General features: G+C 42.8%; 1 protein-coding gene across 1 annotated transcript; it reads left to right on the top strand.

Annotated features, from left to right (window-relative positions):
• The first annotated feature begins 898 nt into the window (after positions 1-898).
• LOC124685155 (CHD3-type chromatin-remodeling factor PICKLE) lies at positions 899-21,477 on the top strand. The gene is made up of 31 exons (XM_047219481.1): positions 899-1,072; positions 2,552-2,686; positions 2,771-2,925; positions 3,007-3,168; positions 3,664-3,881; positions 3,998-4,093; positions 4,177-4,313; positions 4,406-4,621; positions 4,705-4,812; positions 5,597-5,647; positions 6,114-6,213; positions 6,722-6,864; positions 6,948-7,051; positions 8,595-8,733; positions 8,817-8,986; positions 9,067-9,133; positions 9,230-9,355; positions 9,908-10,017; positions 10,362-10,440; positions 10,982-11,170; positions 12,960-13,116; positions 13,214-13,316; positions 14,040-14,114; positions 14,950-15,011; positions 15,084-15,157; positions 16,648-16,778; positions 17,535-17,664; positions 17,745-17,885; positions 17,989-18,109; positions 20,732-20,796; positions 20,918-21,477. Exons 1-31 carry the CDS (start codon positions 914-916, stop codon positions 21,200-21,202), a joined length of 4,008 nt encoding a protein of 1,335 aa, XP_047075437.1. The 5' UTR covers positions 899-913; the 3' UTR covers positions 21,203-21,477.
• Positions 21,478-21,763: the final 286 nt, after the last annotated feature.

The raw sequence follows: 21,763 nt of genomic DNA, 5'->3' as shown, positions 1-21,763 counted from the left end.
CAGAATAGCTAGGTTGCTGACTTTTTTTGCGAAAACGTCCAGCGAGTAGACGAAACATCGAGCGAGTCGGCCATCGAGCTTGTGAGCCGACGAACGAAAATGTAGCCCATTTGCTAGCCGAACAACATAATCCCAGCCCATATCAGTCTAAAGCTACAGCCCATGACGGTCTGAACCAAGGGGAAGCTACTCACGAGTCACGGCGATGATGTGAAGGTAATAAGGCTACGTGGCTTGTTGTGAGTCCAGGAAAATGGGGCCATCTATTAAGAAAGAGAAGATTCCCGCAGCAAGCGCGCGGGCATCATCTAGTGACACGAATTAGTCACACTTGTGGCACCAGGCAACAAATACTACCAATCTTATATAACCAGTAAATGCTATTGAAAATTTCTATTTCTGCAGTTCATATCTTTATTTCCAAACAAGTCCATAGTTCATATCTTCCAGACAAGTCCCCACATTTCAGTGTTCCCTTTTCAACACGGAGCCCAGATCCTGATCCTTAGAGCAACATCGTGTAATTTAGGCATAAGAGCAGGGCCACATCGCAAATCTGAAATAGTCCAGTCCCAGGAGTTCTTCTCTGGGCAGTGTCCGTTACTACTGCCTCCGCCCGCTCCCCTCCGCTCGCCGCCTCCTCCCGCCCGCAGCTACGCGCCGAGCGCCGCCGCCTCACCACCGTTCATTTTCGCCGCCGTCACGTGACGTCAGCTCAGGCCTCGCCGCGGTATAAATTCCGCCCGATTCCGGGCTCACCCGTCCGAGAATCACCAAACCCTAGCCCACTCTGAGTCTGAGGCGGCGGAGCTGGAGTTGGAGCCGCGGCGACGGAGCTTTGCTGCGTGCTCCCTAGGATCTCGCTCCCGCCTCGCGGCCGCAGCTCAGTGTCCGTCTTGGCGGCGGCGGCGGGATGAGCAGCCTCGTGGAGCGGCTGCGCGTGCGGTCGGACAAGCGGCCGCGCTACACACTCGACGAGTCCGACGACGACCTCCCGCCCCGCGGCGGGAACGGCAAGGGCAAGGACTGGCAAGACGACGCACCCGCCAAGCAGATCGAGCGCGAGGATCTGGTATGGCTGATCACGCCCTGTTTTTTTTCCGTCTTGTTTTGTTCGAATCCTACTGATTTTTGTTTTTGATGCTGTTCTGTTCTGTTGGGATCAAATTGGTGCTGTTCTGTTAGGAATTAGGATTAGTAGTCGGTGGATAAGATGTTAGGCTGTTTGAGTGGCTCTGCTCCGGGTAAGCGGGAGGAATTGGCTTGGGGATCTGGTGTAGAATAGGGTTTACTGGGATACCACGATTTTGTGACTGGCGCTACATAAAGATGAAGGATAAGTTTTGTTGCTAGGTGCCGTTTGGATACTGAACTGTGGAGGAATTGGCTTTGTTTATTTGCCCAGCTAAGCAGCTAGATACTACTACTACATTTGGGATTTTTTTGTATGAAAAAGTTTGTGTGCCAAGAGATTATCACTGGAATTTGTACGTGCCATAGCGGGCATTGTGCAATAGGATGGACGTGGTTAGGGTTGCTGCTTTAGGTTGTCACGGTGCTATATGAGTGAACTTCTGGAAATAAAGGGAAACACAACGGTTTCTTAGAGTCTTAGTGCAAATAATGTGTTCTTTCGTAATGCTAAGCGCTGGCTTGGTGGCTAGAGCTCACAGTGCTGAACTCCCCCACCTGGGTTTGAATCTTAGGTGAAACGTTCCGACTAAATGGGGTGCTATCCGTTTCTTAGCGTCTTAGTGCAAATACTGTTTATTTCGTAATTCTAAGCGCCGGCATGGTGGCTTGAGCTCACCGGGTGCTATTTGCATGAGAAATCGCTGGAGAGGTCTCATCTACCTAACAGCGTATAGACAAGGGAGCGATCCTTCCCCCGTTGGTCAACTTTTTTATTTATTTTAGTAACATGTTCTTTTGTATAGAATAGGGAGCTCCACCTTTCTATGATCTCAAGATTTAGTAAAGCTTGTATAGAATAGGTTGTCACGGTGCTATCTGAGTGGAACTTCTGGAAATGAAGGGACAACACAATCGTTTCTTAGTCTTAGTGCAAATAATGTGTTCTCTCGTTATGCTAAGCGCTGGCTTGGTGGCTAGAGCTCACAGTGCTGAACTCGCCCACCCGGGTTCGAATCTTAGGTGAAACGTTTGGACTAAATGGGGTGCTATCCGCGTGAAAAATCGCCAAGGGAGGGACCCTTCCCCTGTTCTTTTGTATAGAATAGGCAGGTCCAGCTTTCTATGATCTCAAGATTTAGTAAAGCTTGTTCCGTTGGGTTAACCAGAAGGAAGAGATTCGAGAATATTCATTAAATCAGAGCATGGACCATATTCATTTTTATTCTCTCCTCATTTGCTGACCCACAACTTCAAATTGTGTTGTAGTTCTTGTCTACATAGTGGGATTTCAAATGTTTGTGGTTCACATTCCCGAATTCCTGATTTAATGAATCTGTATTAATTAATATCCCCCACTTTCAGTTTTTGGTCTCCTGTATTTATTTTTAACTCCGTTCTTGCTCATTTTGGTGTGCAGAAAGAAGATGCTTGCCAGAAATGTGGACTAAATGAAAACCTTGTATCTTGTTCAACATGTACATATGCATTTCACCGGAAATGTTTGATCCCTTGCCTAAATATCACATCTGACAAATGGAGTTGTCCTGAATGTGTATGTATTTGCTCTCTTGATCCATTTTTTCACTTTATGATTGATACTGTTAGTTTACCAAAGCACGTTGTTTGTTATTATCAGGTAAGCCCACTGACAGAGATGGAGAAGATATTAGATTGCGAAACTCTGGAGGTTGCTTCTGAAGAGACTAGTTCTTCGGAGTCTAGATCAAAGAAAAAGCCTGTCAAGCGGTATCTGATAAAATGGAAAGGATTGTCACACATTCACTGCACTTGGTAGCTACTGCCTGTCCTGAGCACTGAAGAATCATTCCTTACCGCCTTTCCTTTATTAATTGTTGACTTTCTTTATATCAGGGTGCCAGAAGATGAATATTTAGAAGCTGCAAAGATACACCCTCGGTTGAAAACTAGATTAAATAACTTCAATAGGCAGTTTGAGTCAATTGATAGATCTGATGATGACTATGTTCCAATTAGGCCTGAGTGGACAACTGTTGACAGGGTCCTCGCTAGCAGGTACTAACAAAATTGCATTAATGAGGTTCAGTCACATTTTACCTTGTATGTTGGTGCTAACAATAAAGATGCGATCTTTCTCCCATATGTATAAGTTCTTGTCACTATTTGATTATGTGGCCTGCCAGACTTTGGCGTACTAGCACATGCATGCATGTTTTCTATCTATGCATGAGACACAAAGCTTTTGTTTTTATTTTCTTTCGAAAAATGTATGTTTTGCGAAGTTTGCGTTACCAAATCCATTCAGTTACTGTTTATGGTGTTTATCCTGAGGCAGCTACTCAATTACATTTCTTCCCTAATGTATCCTGTTGTCCATGGTCCTCATATGGAGTACAATCAAAATTTTCAATCATAGTGCTATCTTAGGGCGGGTCTCAGTTTTCTGAATGTGCCACCTTTTATCTTCCACCTATGTATCCAAGCATTACTATATAGCAAAAGTTGACTGATATCTTGATATTTCTGACCCCATTTTTATATTTTGAACAGAAAAAACTCTACTGGTGAAAAAGAATACTACGTGAAATGGAAGGAACTTTCATACGAAGAATGTACTTGGGAAAATGAGTCTGACATCTCAGTGTTCCAACCTCAGATTGAGCGCTATAGTGAAATTCTGTCCAGACGCAAGAAGTCCACTGACAAGAGCAAGAGCGCCATTCGCGAGATGCGTCGTGTTGATGGGACTCCCAAGTTTCTTTCTGGTGGTATGCTATTAAGCATGAATTATTCTAGATACTAGAATTTAAAATTTAGTTGACTATAAATTTAATGGGACATGTCTACATGTTCATTCTTTGAATGCATTTTCTTGGTATTGAAGGCACACTGCATCCTTATCAGCTTGAAGGGTTAAACTTTCTGCGCTTTTCATGGTCCAGTAATAGACGTGTCATCCTGGGAGATGAGATGGGTCTTGGTAAGATATTATTATTATGAGTATGCTAGTATAGATCAAATGTTGTGTTGAGATCTGTAGAAAATGATGACAAAATAATGCAGGGAAAACGATACAAAGCATTGCTTTTGTGGCCTCTGTGTCTGAAGACAAGTTTGGTCCTCATCTGGTCGTTGCCCCCCTCTCAACCTTGCGAAATTGGGAGCGTGAATTTGCAACTTGGGCACCTCAAATGAATGTCGTACGTGGGATGAACTAATTTGAAATACAGCTTTTTTATATTCCAGACAGATCTAAGTGTTCACTACTGAAGTTTCTCCTATTTGTTGTCAGCTGATGTATTTTGGATCCGCAGCGTCGCGAGATATTATCAAGAAGTATGAATTTTACTACTCCAAAGATAAACCTAATAAGGTGAAGAAAAATAAATCATCTTCATCTAATGATGAAAAGAAGCAGTCAAGAATAAAGTTTGATGTCCTTTTGACATCTTATGAGATGATTAACATGGACTCGGCTGTTCTGAAAACTATAGAATGGGAATGCATGGTACTTCTGTTTCCACTTCATTTTCTCGAGGATATTTGTTACACTCTGATGTTTTCACTAACTTGTCTTATTGTGCATCACAGATTGTGGATGAGGGGCATCGGTTGAAGAATAAAGATTCTAAGTTGTTTGGTCTACTTAAAGATTATCATACTCAACATCGTGTTCTCTTAACGGGGACGCCAGTTCAGGTTACTGCTCTACATTTATTGCTTTAATTATTATGCTGTATTCCCCTGTTTTATGGAAAATTATTTTTTGTTCATGCTTAATTGCTTATGGCTGGTAGTATTCTTTTTGAAGTATTATTACTATTTCTCTAGGGCTTTCAGCAGCGGATCATTAGCCTTTTTTGCTTTCTTACTACCTGTGGCAAATAATTTTCCTTCCTTATTGAAGAGTATGCATACTTTCATGAGTGCTTATCAGTGTATCTTCCATATTAAGACATCCCAAGGGCTTTGTGGCATACTAGGATATTTATTATATGAACAATCACATTTTTATGTGCTTATCAGTATACTTCTCTGTACTTACTCATTTAGTGACTAAGAGTTAGGCACCAGAATATTGCATTTTGGATAAAAACCAGAGAACCTTGACCCTACTCTAGCATACACTTAATTTTATGGCATCATCCAGTTGGTATATAAAAATACATTCATTTTTCATCCCATTTACTTGCTTATGCTATTTTGTTTTTACTCGATAGGACAGCATGGAAATTAGCAATCCATGTGCCGAAACCTTAATTTAGTCTTTTGTACTTTGTTTACTTTCATCTTTCTTCACTCTTTTGTTGCCATACGTTTTTGTCGGCTCATCTCTAGCCTACCCCAAGTTGCTTTGGACAAAGGGCTTTGTTGTTGTTGTTGCTATTTTTTAACTTGAAAACTTATTCATCTATTTAATTGTTTTCTTGTAACTATATGCTATGCATTTAAAGTTGATATCCTGTCTTTGTTTCTTCTGCAGAATAACCTGGATGAGCTTTTCATGCTGATGCACTTCCTCGAGGGAGAAACTGTAAGATACGCTGATTCACGGTTGCTATCAATTTATGTTATCTGGTTTATGCTATTGTAGCGCATTAGGCCTTCTTGCCTATCCTATTTTACATCGTCTTCATCCACTGTCATCCTAGTTTATGCTCTGATGCCCTGTGAGTTGGGGAATTGAGGTCACAATTGCGACTTTCCTGATACCTCATATATATAGCCAAAGAGACAACATATACAAGGAAATAATCCCTACTAAAGTTACCAAAAAAAACCCTACTAATCCTAGCCATAATGACTTGATTACATTCTATACAGCAGACACTAATTATGGGAGGGATTAGGATATGTGCAAACCAAATATCCTTATATTTGGTTGCCTAACACTTTCCTTGCTTCACATATGCTGATTGACCAATCTTCTGATTTCCTGTTGCATTAAATATTACGTTCTATACTTCTGTCATGTAATGTTACGACGCTTATGTTTGTAGTTTGGGAGTATATCTGATCTCCAAGAGGAGTTTAAGGATATTAACCAAGACAAGCAAGTTGAGAAGCTCCATGCGATGCTGAAGCCACACCTTCTCCGGAGTATGAATATATCATATCTTTTATTTCCGTTGTATATATGGTTTTGCTTATATCAAATAAATTATTTGTTAAGGATTTTAGACTTAGCACTAGTCATTGGAGCCTTTCGTTGATCCTGACTGAATGTTTCCTTGGTTTTGATTATAATAGTGTGAATGGTGGAACCTCATTTTAAGCTAAGCTTTGCACAAATGCAGATGAATATGTATATTATGGAAATCCATAATGTTAGTTGCATGTTCATGTAACATTTATGATCTGACAATAATGGTAATAATTACATTGATGAAATTTCCGAGTTTACAAAATGATGTGTCATGGTTCTTCCACTCCCTTTATGTTACCGTGGGCATATGTTTTGCAAATGCTACATGAGGTGCAATATGAGTAGAATTGATCTAGTGAACTCAGAAATAAAGCCGCTGAGAGTAGGATATAGATCAAGTTACAATTTGAGTGTTTTCATCGGGCATAATGTCGACTTTGTTTCATATGTGGTATAAAATAGGGTTCAAGAAAGATGTTATGAAGGATCTTCCTCCAAAAAAGGAGCTGATTTTAAGAGTCGAGCTGACAACCAAACAGAAAGAATACTACAAGGCAATTCTCACCAAGAATTACACAGTGTTATCTCGTCGCGGTGGTGGACATGTAATAGTTATATTTTAATTTCCATGTTGTGGTTTGTGTTGGCCTATTCTGGATTGTGACAATTCATGTTTGTCTGATTACAGGTTTCCCTTATAAATGTTGTAATGGAGCTGCGCAAACTTTGTTGCCATGGATTCATGACAGATGAACCTGATACTGAGCCCGAGAGCCCAGAAGAAGGTTTAAGGTTTGTTTGTTGAAGTCTCCTTTTTCTTTTCTTGTTATATTCCTTCTTTTATTTCTGCTTTTTTTTTTCTTTGTTTGGCCTACTCTACATTTATTTTGCACTCTTGACTCTTCAGAGTTCGCTTCTTGGGCTTTGCTGTTGTTCTTTTACGTAATAATGTGCTTGCACAACAGAACACCTGCCAGTGTCTGTGTACTACTACCTCCGTTTCAAGGAATAAGGCGCACGCGTATTTCAAGACAAACTTTGATCATAAAAATTGAGCAACACAATCTTAATTATATTATATGTATATAGTATCGTTGGATTCGTATTGAAAAGTACTTTTTAATGATACTAATTTCATACAAACAATCTTTAACTATTTAAAGTAATTCTTGGTCAAACAAAAAGCTCGCAAAACGAGGACGCCTTATTCCTTGAAACAGAGGTAGTAGGTGTCATGAACATTCCAACTTCGAAGCTATGACCTTATGTTGCAGTTCTTCATTTGCTTTCAGAATGTAGACATTGTCTGTTAATCTTATCTTCTCATCTACATGAAAATACATATGCCACTGGAGTTTTCAATTCAGGGTGGGTGTTCAGGTTTACCCGAAATTTCGGGTCAGGTTATTCGGGTTTTACAAAATTCAGGTTTTCAGTTCTGACACCTGAAATTCTTCCAAAATAATCGAAACCTGACACTGACAGTTCAGGTGCCCGAAAATTTGAGTTCAGGTTTTCCTGATTCATCTGAATAGAAAACGAATGTGCTGCTTGCTATTGGGGAAAGTCGAAGAAGTAGTACAGTGACCATAGCGGCCAGGCCTGCGTGTAGAAGGTGAGGAGAGGGTCGCAGCTGCTAGCTTGGTGGCGACCGTGGGGAAAAGCAGTGCGGCGGGCAGCACTGCGAGCTGCATGGGAAAACAGAGGAGGAGAACATGGTGGCGACCTCCGGAGTCCGAGGCGTTGATGGAGAGAAAGCGAGAACAAGAAGCTGCAGCCTGTAGTTGAGTGGAGCTGTGGATGCATGCTATGGCGGCTGGGACTGGGAGAGGTTGGGGTCACGTGGAGATGGAATCTGGGGATGGGGGCATAGGAAACCTAGGTTTCGTGGGGAGATCTTGGGCTAGGCTTCCTGTCTGCAGGAGTTTCTACTGGTGGGCTTCTTACGTGCGGAAGTTTCTTTACTAGGCTGCAGTTCATTTCGGGTTGATCGGGTAATTTGGGTACCAGCACTTCACGACATTATGTTCGGGTTTTTAGGGTTCGGACAATACAGGTTCGGGCTTTAGGTAGCGGGTTTATGCCCGGCGTGATTTTCAATCTCATAGACTTTCACTATTGTAGTAAATAAAGATATATGCTAGCCAAAATCATAAACAAATTTATCACCAATTGCTTAGGTTCTGTTTTGGCTGCAAACATCTTGTTTACAGTCATCGTTAGTTCCTTCTGCATAATCTGCTGGAATGCTTATATGATTTGCTGAGTAAGTTCACCAATTGAAATTTAAATTCAATATAATATTTACTTCTCTTTGGTTTGCTTGATTTTGTAGGAGGCTTTTAGATTCTTCTGGAAAGATGCAACTGTTGGACAAGATGATGGTGAAGCTGAAAGAACAGGGCCACAGAGTCCTTATCTATTCACAGTTCCAGCATATGTTGGACCTACTGGAGGATTATTTAAGCTACAGGGTATTTAACTATCTTCTTGTGGCCACATATGTTAGTTATGAAGGCAAACTCATTTACTGTAATTTAAACATCAAATGTTTTAGAAATGGAGCTATGAACGCATTGATGGCAAGATAGGTGGTGCTGAAAGGCAGATACGAATAGATCGCTACAATGCCAAGAATTCTACTAGGTTCTGCTTTCTTCTTTCTACCAGAGCTGGTGGCCTGGGTATAAATTTGGCAACGGCTGATACTGTAATTATCTATGACAGGTGAATCAATCTCCTTGTTTATACAATATAATTTCATATTTTAAAATTTTCGGTAACCTACATCTACCAATTGCATACAGTGATTGGAACCCACATGCGGATTTGCAAGCTATGGCAAGAGCCCATCGACTAGGGCAGACTAGCAAGGTATTGTACCCCAGGCTGTTATGCTTTATTGAATAGTTGACTTTTTGTGTTTTGATTCTTAACTATTGGCCTTTTAAAATCTGTTTTCACCTGCAGGTTATGATATATAGACTTGTTAGTCGAGGCACAATTGAGGAGAGAATGATGCAGCTTACAAAGAAAAAGATGATACTGGAGCACTTAGTTGTTGGTAAACTCACAAAGGGTAATAATGTCAATCAGGTAATTGTACGGATTAGCATTCTAATATTTCACAGGTGTTAAAACATGAATTTTTATATAGTTTTATGTTTTTTCCTATTTAGAGTTATGTTTATTTCATCACAAATTGACTAATTGCATGCTATCTCAGAATGGAAGTCAAGTTTTTGTTTTATGGTGCATGTGGCATCTGGTTCCTATCCTTTCATTCGATTATTTTACATTTCACAAGCTTTGCCACCTGGTGCTACAGTTGATGATTATTGAACTCATTTAGATGCAGGCTCTTCTTATGTAAAAAAAAACAGTTTTTGCTTCACAAGTTCTTTTTTTTTTGAGAAATCTATCAATTAACTACTACTGGCCCCTTGTCACATTGGCCTTGCCTGGTGCCAACGACCTGGCACATAGTAACACGAGATTTTTGTTTACCTGATTTGAAGCTGTGGTAGAATGTGTGTTTTTTCATATTAGCTGTTACTTGAGAATATATGTCGAAGTTTGCGTTTTTGTTTCAAAATCATTGTGTGTATCTATATTTCTCAATGGTTAATCAATTTATGTCGTTTTCAGGAGGAATTAGATGATATTATCCGGTATGGGTCAAAAGAACTTTTTGACGATGACAATGATGAAGCTGACAAGTCCCGCCAAATACATTATGATGATGCCGCAATAGATAGGTAAACACTTTATTTCCAAAACAGATATACTGTAGACAATGTTCAGTATGTTCAGAATAAAAATCTTGCTTTGCCAGGTGAGAGACCTGGTCTGGCCAGAAACACTTAGCACATATTTTGTAGTCATCTACGCCTCTCGGCAGAAGCCGCAGAACAACCAAAGTAGGGGCAATAGCCAAACATACCATATATGGTAATTTAGAGAATGTGAAAACAAGCGTGACCCTATATGGCATTGTGTCCATTTCTCAAAATGTTTAGTGGTATTTTGCACTACTTCATCTTTATGCGGTACGAGTGCTGTGCTTTGGATGACACAATTTTCTTTGCCACTGGCCTCACAGGTTACTGGACCGTGACCAAGTCGATGAGGAAGAAATTTTGGAAGATGAAGAAGATGATGAATTTCTGAAAGGATTCAAGGTAATTACGTCTTATTTCATCGTTGCAAGTATAAAGCATAAAGAGACTTCCTTCATTTTATTCAGGAACAAGTCCATTTTTACCCAGTCAACTCTTCCAAGTAACCTAAAAAGCACCACAAGGTCTCAACTCTAACACCATTCACTTTAGATACTCAATTTTGCAAACCAGTGAAAACACCCTCAAGCCCAAACTACCATGGTTTGGTCAACGTGGCATCTCCGTGTACATCTTTCACTGATACGATAGCCGTATGTGCATCCATATCAGCTTCCCGTTCATCCTTCTACTACTAACTTTGGATGCTCGATCAGTATATAGCTGCCTATTGGGGTCATGTAAGCCAAAGCCAGTGTTGTGCCCGTCAACGTGGTGAAATGACCAATAACACAGCCTTTGGGTCGCGGACAGTTTTGATTAGCAGGAGTGAAAATGCCACATGACAACTGCATTCAGCATCACAATTTTTTCACTACTTTTCCGATTTCCGGGCATTTTTTTTTTGCTGAGAAGCACCAATTGTCGTGTTACTATGTGCCAGGTTGCGAATTTCGAGTACATAGATGAGGCAAAGGCTTTAGCAGCAAAAGAGGAGGCACGCAGAAAAGCTGAAGCTGAAGCCGCGTCCAATAAAGCAAACTTTTGGGAAGATTTATTGAAAGACAGATACGTTGCACCAGAAGTAGAAGAAGATACTGCTATGGGAAAAGGAAAAAGAAGCCGCAAACAGGTACACCTTTCTATGTTTGTCCTTGCTGACTTTCTTCTTTTTCTTCAGATCCAAATTCTCACTGAAAACTTGCATCTATTTACAACCTTGTTAAATTTGTACGTTGTGATGTTACATCTATATAAGCAGACCACAATATATGACCTTCTAATCTAAATAAAGAAGGTCAGTTGTAATTGCACTTGAAGCATCTCCAGCATCATAGCCAGTTAGCCATATCCCACCCTCCATATCTCCAGTTCTCCACATGGAGGTCCTGTCCAAAATGATTGCCTCTCCACATTTCTTCACATTCAAACAGGCTCTCCATACTCCACCCTCCTATATTTTAGTAATATCTTACGCTGTGTTTGGATGCACAAAATTAGGCTTATAATTGGGGAATTGGAGTTCGGGCCTACAATTCCACCGTTTGGGTGCCTGTTGAATTGAGGCAGGGAAACTGAGATAAATTCCAAGCCCACGCCCGCCCCCTTGTTTCTTCCGCTCGATCAATTCGGAGGCTCAGCGCTCCGTATTCGCTTGGAATCAGCCTCGTACTGCTTCCAGCGAGGGGAGACTGCTGCCCCCGCCCTCCTCTCCCGAACATCGCTAGTGAGCGTGGCCCCGCGAACTGAAGCAAGCTGCCGCCGGCAGCAATGGTGAGTCCTCCCTGCCCTCCTCTCCCAGTCCCTCTCCTCTAGCCTGCCCTCCTCTCCTTCTCGGCGTCCTCGCATGAGACCTCCACTGACGGCGTCCGCCCCTCCATGAGCTCGCTCCAAACCCTAGTTCGACCAGCGGCATGGGGAACGGCGGCGAAAGGGGTTCCGGCGGCGAAAGGGGTTCCGGCGGCAGGAGGGGAACCGCGGCGGAGGGATGGGAGCCGCTCCACCTGCACATCTCTCCACTGGCCTTCATTCCTCTTTGAGGCCTCTTGTGGCAACAACTGAAGTCTCGATATTTTGTTTCGATTTGCTCATTTGTTGCAGATTTCCATGTAGAATTGGTAGCGCTTGGCCAATTAGAGATATAAACATACCCATTTTCTGCTAAGTTTGAGGCCAATTGTGGCAAAGACGATTGACTGACGTAGACTCACGTCACTAGACGGCGGCAGCTGCAGGGGACCCTCTCCCACTCTCTAGCTGAACTGCTCCACCATGCAGGGCGGTATCCATGCAACTTGTAGGGTGTCAAGTGGGATCCCACCTAAATCTCACTTGTAGTTCATTTTGCTTTTTCTAGTGTAAATTTTGACACAAAATTTTGAACTAGAAAAGGCAAAATACACTAAAAGTGAGATCCCACCGGGATCCCACCTTGACACCCTACATACAAGGGGGTGAGCACTGCAGTGGCAGGGAGCACGGTGATGGAGGAGCTGGCCAGATAGAGGAATTCATTTTAGTAGAGAGGAAGGGGAATTGGTGGGAGGGAGGGAAGGCTGTGGTGGCATGTGAGGAGGAGATTTTGGATCATGAGCAGTGATGGTTTGCCTGCTGGTGTGACGTCTTTGGATGTTTCCAGCTGTTGGAGATGGTGTTTTCCTTCTTTCTCTATCTCTCTCGATGCCATTTGTATTTTTTCCCTCTATACCACGAGTTTTTTATTTGTTGCTCTTCATAAGCTAGTATTTCCTATTGAGAAATGCGGCGTTCTACTCTTCCAAAGTTATTGTGTCTTCATTTTGAGAAATGTGCAAATTATATTAGTTGCCCATTTTTGAAAATGGTATTATACTGAGCATATCATATGCATTTTCAGTAATGAAAAGATTAATGAGCCCCTTTTCTGTTCTTGCCATGCCTAGATGGCTACTGCTGATGAGGATGACATTACTGGCCTGCATGACTTGAGTTCTGAAGACGAGGATTACTCCTACGACAATGATGATGTGTCGGATAATGACACAAATGTACCTGCAAATATTACAGGGAGGAAGGGTCAATATTCCAAGAAAAATTCACGTAATGAATTTATAGAGTACATACTGTGTTATCATGCGTTTTTTATGCTACTTATGAATATTATTCAATTTACTTACCTCCAATACATCTGAACTAGGTAATGTGGATTCACTCCCTTTGATGGAGGGCGAAGGACGTGCTTTAAGAGTATATGGATTCAATCAAATTCAACGAACACAATTCCTACAGACACTCATGAGGTTAGTTGGATATATGTACTGATATATTTTTCTGCTCTTTAGGCTAAGGTATTTGCAGCTTTACCCTGTAGCTGAATAATAAGCATTATTATTGCGTTCGGTAACATGCTAATCGAACTTGAAGGTGTAGTTCCCTTCTCTCCATCCTTCCCTCCCACCCACTGAGAACTATAGAGTTATTTATAGGTATGTTGTTATAAAAATGCTACACCATCCATGGTTTTAAAGGCGCCTTTAAAACCATGATACCATCAAAATTTGAACAGTTCCACATTTTTTTTTTTTTTTTTTTTTTTGCTTATGACCGTACTCTGGACAGCTAAATTATATATACCGATGTGACTGAAAACCTGCCTTATTAGCAAGAGAAGTGGGAACTACAGCTCATGTCGTGTTGTTTAGATGTACTTGTAGAACAGAGTTCAAATAGTAATTTCTAATTTTGTTCAATTTCTTGTGAGCATTTTTCACTTATAGGGTTCTTATTTTGACTGTGTAATTGGGAAATGAGAAGTCCTTTGTTGCTCTTCTTGTTTAGTCTAGTTGTATGACAGGACTCTCTTTATTATTTGCTTGTATGTTCTAACAGTTACATGTGTTCCCAGATAAGTATATCTTTCATCCAGATTTCGTGCCTTGGGAATACTGTTATATGTTCCAATCCAAGCAATTTATGGCTTTTTGTCTTTCATGGTCAGTTATTTGCTCCTTTCATCTTTGCAGGTATGGTTTTCAAAACTATGATTGGAAAGAGTATCTTCCTCGATTGAAGGGGAAAAGTGCTGAGGAAATTCAGAGGTATGCTCCAGTGTTGTCTATCTATTATTCAATAGAAAATATATTTGCTCAGATGTCAGAATATAATTTGGATTCTTGTTAGCATAAGTTGGACAAAATATCTGTTAAATTAAACAATTTTGAACAACGTAAAACTGTTTTCTGCCCACTTGATATATAATGACTTACGACCATAGATATACAAAACTTAAGCATTTAAATATTAATTTCGATGAGTGTCTGGAGCTCAACTATTTTGCATCGTTCATAGTTAGTTTACTGACCTTTATTGTTGGGATTCAGGGCATCACAGAGAGCTGTGTTGCAGCTCTGTCCCCGTAGGTGTTGTGTTGGTGACGGTACTAGCAAGTACAAGTAACTTAATTTTTAATGTTTAAACATAGACGTGTTTGATCTAATGTTCCTATGGAATGGGGCGACCTCTGATAGTGCAACCAATATTTACTTTTGGTGCTTGAAATCAGAATTTCATGAGCTGCCTTCTGCAAGCTCTGTTACAGAAACCTTGGATAAGATTAAATGATTAATTATAATCCGACACCTCATACGACATTCTATAAACTATTAAGTTTCATGCAGCAACCAGTAGAACCAAATTCTGAACTGATGGACAGGAGGTGGGGCAATCCACATATACTGTTAACACAAACGAGCAAGATATCAACAGTAATTCTAAGTGTAGTGCTCTGTCTTTAAATATTGTTAACTGGACATTGGTGTTCTAGCCTGTTTTTGTCAATAAAACAGTATATTAGTCCATTTTGCTCCCATATTTGCTCTTTCTAGTTTCTATATTTAACTGCAATATGGCTCCTATTCATTGTGGTTCTTGTAGATATGCTGAGCTAGTCATGGTCCATCTTGTAGAGGATATAAGTGAATCAGGAACATATGCAGGTATGTGCCGCTTAGTACCAATTTTATCCATTTTCCTGTATGTTTAAAATAATCCTGTATGCATGAATATAGATGGCGTGCCAAGGGAAATGCGTAGTGATGAGACATTGGTCAGACTAGCTAAAATATCACTTGTGGAGGAGAAGGTATATGTTCACAATATCACCCACCATGTGCTCAGCTGATGGCACTCGCTTGTATTATTCCGGTTTAACTTTCAAGACTTGATTATTTTTGGAGTATGTGGAGTGTTATATTACTGAAGTGATCCTGGGCAAAACATAATTTGCAAAATCGTGGTAGCTAAAACATGAAGCTGTTTTTTTTTTAAAAAAATGGGTGTTCAAATACGATTAGCATACAGTTTAAACAGAAGTACTTCGCATAATTTAAGGTACTCATCAATGTAAATATGTAATATAATGCATGCTTTCTTTTTTGAAAATAAGCACCATATATTAAGTCCGCAAGCCCGCCTCATGAAAAACCTTCCAGTCCCCTTCAGTACCCTGGACGGAAAAGAATGCGTCTGAAAACTTGTGGCTTTTAGGAAGACAAAGTCAAATTACAATTATGGGTGATCGGCTTTTAGGAAGACAAACTTGCAGCTTTTACAATCATGTAAAATAATGCATGCTTTTTACTCACCAACAATGCCAAATGTGCACCTTTATGTGTTGACACTTGATTGTTAAGTTTTCTTGAAATCAGTTCTTGTTATTTTGTTACTCCCTCCGATCCTAAAAAAGTGTCGGACGGTTAGCACATTTACGTTTTACACTTAAACCCTTCTGAAATTAGAAAAACATGGCCCGTTCTCTTCTTGTTGCTCCAGCATCCGAGCTCTGGCAACCAGGAGGCGGTGGCCCAAGTTCATCACAGGACGGCCACGTCCCCGCCTCCACCGCCCTCGCCGGAGAGCCAGCGCCCCGAACGCCGCTTCGCGTCGACGGCGGCCGCGCGCCTCCCCGTCATCCGCTCGGGCGCATGGTCCCCGCCACCCTCGGCAGCCACCGCCGGCCACGGCCCTAGCGTTGCATGCTCCGGCGAGCTCTCCTCCACGGTGGAGCCCTCCTCTGCCCGTGCTCACTTGCGCCGGGCTCCGAATCGGCAGCGGCCGACGGGATTGACGGGGGAGGCAGCGGGATTGGGGATTTCTATCCCTAACCGCACCCAGCTTCTCCCTGGGTGAACGCGTGGGTGGTAGTTTGGGCTGCGGGTTGAGGAAGAAACAAAGGCGAGGTCGTTTTTGTAAAATGAGTCGTCCGACAGTTTTTTCGGACCGGAGGGAGTATAAAAAATCATGCCTGTCAACTGTACTCTATATTTTGTAGCATGTATGTGTGACGCACTGTTCTTGATTATAATTTGAAGCCAGGTAATTGTATGATTTTTGCGGTCTCTAATCCTTGTAGAATTTGTACTCCCTCCGTCCTAAAAAAAGCTGCTCAATTTTTTTCTAGATACGGATGTATCTACACACTTAAAACTTGTCTAGATACAACCATATCTAGACAAACTTGAGCAGCTTTTTTTTTTTGGAACGGAGGGAGTATATGATAATAGTACTTCAATAGATGATTCTGTTGTCAATAACATAGACAGCGTTTCAACATTGTGTTTCTTGTGGTACCAGGTGGCGGCCATGGAACAAGGAAAAATTACGAAACTCTTTCCCAGCTACTTGTTGCATGAATTTCCTGGTTTATCTGGTGGAAGAATATGGAAAGGGGAACATGATCTACTGTTACTGAAAGCATTAGTAAAGTACGCATCCATTTTATATGTTCAGTTTGTTATAATAGGCACTGTTCAATTTCCATTTGTCTCTTGTAACTACACAATTGGCCTTAGCAAGTTTTGCGGCTGATTCTTTAAGAACTATGAACTTTGCCTGAATGTTACTAGGCCAGGATTGACCCAGCTGAGGTCTCAGGTCACCTGTTGGACTGCATGCTTTATTTAAATGCTCAAGTATATACGGCAAGCATGAAATGCAGCCACGGACAAAAACCATACAGAACCACTTCATTAGTATATTGTGTATTAATTGGCTATCTTGATTTTATATTTTTTTTCAGAAAAATAAAATAACCAGTCATGGATGTAGTTGGATGGCATGCTTAGCTTCATGGTTCAGCCTTACATGTTACAAGTTCAAACCTAACTTGGTTTTGTTGTCTGTAACTTGTAATCCTTGCTGCAACCCAGAGAGGAGGAAGGGTTTGGGGCCTAGATGTACACAGTCGAACCGGCAGATTTATATTTTCTCTTGGTTTACTAGAAATCTTGTAGGAATTTATATTTTCTCCTAATTTAATGATTAAATTAGGAATTTGCAAACCTCAAGGTGAAAGGGTTGTTTTAATATATACTACTATGATTTTGTTTTAACCATGGCAAATGCATTCTGTATCTGCTTTTTGTTAATTTTTTACACCAACATTGTTATTTTGTTACACCAGCATTGTTAATATTCAAATATAGCATGTAAGGTACTGATATTTGTTTTCCTTCCATTAGGCATGGTTATGCCAGGTGGCAGTACATATCAGATGACAGAGAGAATGGGCTATTTGAAGCTGCTCGACGAGAGCTGAATCTTCCTTCTGCTAATGAGTTGATAAGTTCTCAGCCAAACAATGAGGCAAACGTTAGTGTGTGCACATTATTAATGTCCTAACTAAACACAGAAGAGCCATTAATTTTATTGTAATTGCATGTATTTTACAGGGAAATCTGGAAAGCCCACAGGAAGTCCAGGTGAACCCAACGAGCTTATCTCAATACAGGGACATCCAGAGAAAGATTGTTGAGTTTATAAGGAAGCGATACCATATTCTGGAGAAATGCTTGGACATTGAATATGCTGTGGTATGACGTTGTGATCTCTTTCCTAAACATACACCAAGACATTGGTGTAGTATCTTTGTTGTGTAGCTACTATTGAAGTAATTTTTTTTTTCCGTTTGTGCAGATAAAAACAAAAACCCCTGTTCCTGATGACCTTACTGAACAAAATGTTTATGGAGGACAAAGCCCAGCTGTTCCAGATATCAGTGAGGTGTTGAGAGAACTTCCTCCTCTTGTACCAATCTGTAAGTGATCTCGTGTTATTTTTATATTATCTGTATGCAGACATGCCTGTGTGTGTGCATGTGTCGTTATTTATCACATGGAACTGAAGGTTTGTTTGTAATTCATCTTCATTCTTGGACTTCGTTTCTTAGTGGTAGAGATAGATGCTGGTGGAGAGATAGCAATCTGATTGTACACAGGCCAAGGGACTAATCAAAACTTCAGAACTAGTACCTGTTATTTATTGATATACCTCGAACATCAAATAACAAGAATCCAAATAGCAAAACAGATTCATATGGTCTCTTCCCTCTAGAGTCTGCCTTAAAAACTGGAACTCTGTTTGTTGCGTCTTTGGAGCTGGTTCTAGTTTTGACCACCCCTGTAAAAACTTTTGTTTGTGCCACTCCCTCCAGTCACAAAGGTGTTGTCTTGGGATGTGTGCAGCCAAATTTAGAACTTTAGAGCATCTCCAGCCGCGTCCCCCAAAGCGTCCCCCAAAACGCGCCGGATTGAGCGTTTGGGGGACGTGTTTCGTTCGTGCCGCGTTTGGGGGACGTCGCTCCCCAGTCGCGTCCCCCAAACAAAATTTCAGAAGTTTTAAACTTAACGAGATTCGATTAAGATTCGTCCAAACTTACATAGATTCGAACGAAATTTGACTAAATTTAAACTAAACCTAATCTAGAACCACTTGCGGCGGCCGGAGGCGTCGTAGTAATGCTGGAAGTTGTACATGTCGTCGGTGACGACCTCCTGCTTGACGCGCTCGTCGACGGGCTCGTCCTTCACCAAGCCGCTTGGTCCTGCCTCGCCGTCGTCGGAGAGGTCCACCAGCGGCTTGCCGGAGTCGCGGATGGACATGGCGATCGCCGCGTTGAGGTCGACCCTCCAGCGTCCTTGTCGTTCATGGACGCCAAGAACGCCGCCCGCAGACCTGGGCAGTCCTCGGGGTCGTCGCTGCTGGCGATGAGCCGCTGCTGCCGCTCGTACTCCGTCAGCACGCCGCATGCGATGGTTCCTCCGGCTCCTCCTTCACCTCCGGCTTCGGGCTGAGGAGGGCGCCGCCGCGCCTCCCTTTGCCGCTGCCGCTGCCGCCACGCCTCGTGTTGACGGGCGTCGCCGGCTCTTCCTTCACCTCCCGTTTGGGGACGGTGTAGGGCGCCGACCGGTACGACGAGGACGGCGTCGATCGCGCCGGTCCTGAGGAAGAAGAGTGCGAGGAGGACGAGTACGTCGTCCTCCTCGGCTGCCATTGAGGAGACGGCGGCGGTGACGACGGCATCTCCAACCTTGGAGCGCCGTTGCGGATGACGTTCTCGAGGGTGCGCCCCGGAACGCCCCAGAACAGGGCGCGGCCGTCCTTGTTCCAGCTGTTGGGGCCGCCGACGAGCCCATCGGTGTTGTGCATCTTGACGTCGTTGTTGTTGGCCGCCCATGTCGGATCCAACCGCTCCTCGGCGGTGAGTTGAGCCCGACGGGCCTTGATGGCGTCCCTCCATTGGTCCGTGCGCGGCTTCGGCGGCGGCGGAACGCCAATGCCGTTCACGGTCATCTTCCAGCCGCCGCTGCTTGGCAGCCGCATGTCCGGCGGGACTGGATACCGGGCGTTGTACAGCGCCCATGCCTCCGGCACGGTGAGGCTGCCGCGGCCGAAGCCGTTCGCCGCGGCGATCTTGCGGGAGGACGAGCTCGACATTTTTGGAGCGGCGAGGAGAAGATCTGGGAGGGGGGAGGCGGTGGCGACGAGATGGTTTGTGAGCGGTGGGAACTGCAGGGCGTCTTTAAACAGCGGCGGCAGCGGGTGGTTGCACGCAATAACGCCGGCGCGGACGGCCACGCGGCCAAGCACGACGAGACGCGTCCCTGCGTCGGAAAACAGGGACGCCATTAACGTCGCTTGACCAAAGGTAGGCGACGGGGTTTTAGGCTTCCGAGCCGCTGACGTGCCGGGCCCGTGTCGGTTCGCCTCGCTTTTCGTTGTGTCCGGCGTGCCCGGAGCGTCCCACAGGGGACAGGGACGGGCTCGGGGCGCTGGACACCGTATCGGGGCGCGCCGGACAAAAATGGGCTTTGGGGGACGCGGCTGGAACGGTTTTTTGGTCCGGTGCCCCAAATCCCTTTGGGGGACGCTTTGGGGGACGCGGCTGCTCTTACCTACCCATATCTGATGTCTCCATAAATACTATATTGAAATCTATTTTCATAATAGCGTACGGTTTATACAATATACATATAGTCAAAGTTGTGTCCGGAAACCACTTCAATGTCCAAAAGCAGCAACCTTCAATATTTCTGGCACAGATCTTGTTGAATTATGCTTTCTGGGGGCATGTTTAATTCCAACTGCGCATGTTCGGTGGTCTTGCTAGTGCTCTTAATCCTTATCCTTGTAGTTGTCACTTGATCTGTGGCAACTCCTTGAGTTTCCTCACCTCTTTCAGGTGGGGATGTTCCCATGTCTAGTTTGTCTTGCAGCTATATTGTGGTTATACTTAATTTTAGGCTGTATTACAAGGCACTTCTTTTAATCATGAAAGATCCAATAGAAAGGTTAATCGTTGCAAATCTACATTTATTTGTTTGGTATATTCCGTGAGTTATGCCTGCTGCTTATTCGTTAATCGTGTTCCTCTTTCTAGCTGCCAAAGAAGTGGCTTCTGATGGCACAGCTGATCAGGCACAGTTTCCCCACCTTTACAACAAGGTACCAAACGAACCAAGATTTCATGAGCAAATGACCTAACATGTTGCTAAATTCCCCCCTTTTTATTTTTTCCTTCTCAGGTGTAATTTCCTTTGCTGACCGCTGTCTTTTGTCTTTGCAGATGTGTGGTGTGCTTGAAGACAGTGGTGTGCGTGCACTCAATTCGTTCTGTGGTGACAAAGCAGCTTCTTCAAGTCTAGTCAACAGCCTCCATCAGCTTGAAAAAGTTTGTGAGGGTGTTGATAGGATCTTGAGAGTCCAAGAGAACGGCACCACCTCCAAAGAGGAAGTGGTTGATGCCAGTGTCAAAGAAGCCACACCTCCAGGAGATGCTGTCACGGAGGCAGTGAATGGCGACCTGCCTTCGACTGTCAAGCCGGAGGACAAAATGGAAGTGGAAGGTTGATGTTTGGGATGAAAACGATATGAGAACCCCCTTTGTTTTAGTTGCTAAACAACAGTCTCTAGTTTACATTGTTGTAACTCGTAAGCTAGGCACCTAGGTCTAATGACCTCCAGACCGATCTCTAAGTTATCAAATTTTCCTTAGCTCCTGTCATTTAGGCTTGTATTATATTTGCAAGGTCGCCGCTTATTGTTTTACTGTTCCTCCACACCGGAGGTCAGAGTGTGACGGTGATGGATGGGCAATAGATATCTGTTTGGTGATGAACAACCAAACATGCCCTCTGTGGATGAAAAGGAATTACCGATGCGAGGAGGAGCAGAATGCAAAGATGACAAACATTATTCATGATGTTCAGATTATAGGATTGTGGCAAAAAATCGATACATTTTCTTCACATTTGAGAATTAATGCAAATGCAAAGCTACATGTAAATGGTGGGATTTGTTATTTAGCAAATGGTGACATTTCAGTTTTGTGTTGTTGCTTTCTGCTAAAAATAAAATGGAAACACTATGGGAATCTCGCTGGAAGCCGAGATGGGGAAGCGATAGCGGGAAG

The sequence above is a fragment of the Lolium rigidum genome, chromosome 1, assembly GCF_022539505.1.
Source record: "Lolium rigidum isolate FL_2022 chromosome 1, APGP_CSIRO_Lrig_0.1, whole genome shotgun sequence".
Classification (NCBI taxonomy): domain Eukaryota; kingdom Viridiplantae; phylum Streptophyta; class Magnoliopsida; order Poales; family Poaceae; genus Lolium; species Lolium rigidum.
The sequence above is the reverse complement of the archived record's forward strand: the minus strand, read 5'-3'. Positions and strand labels throughout refer to the sequence as shown.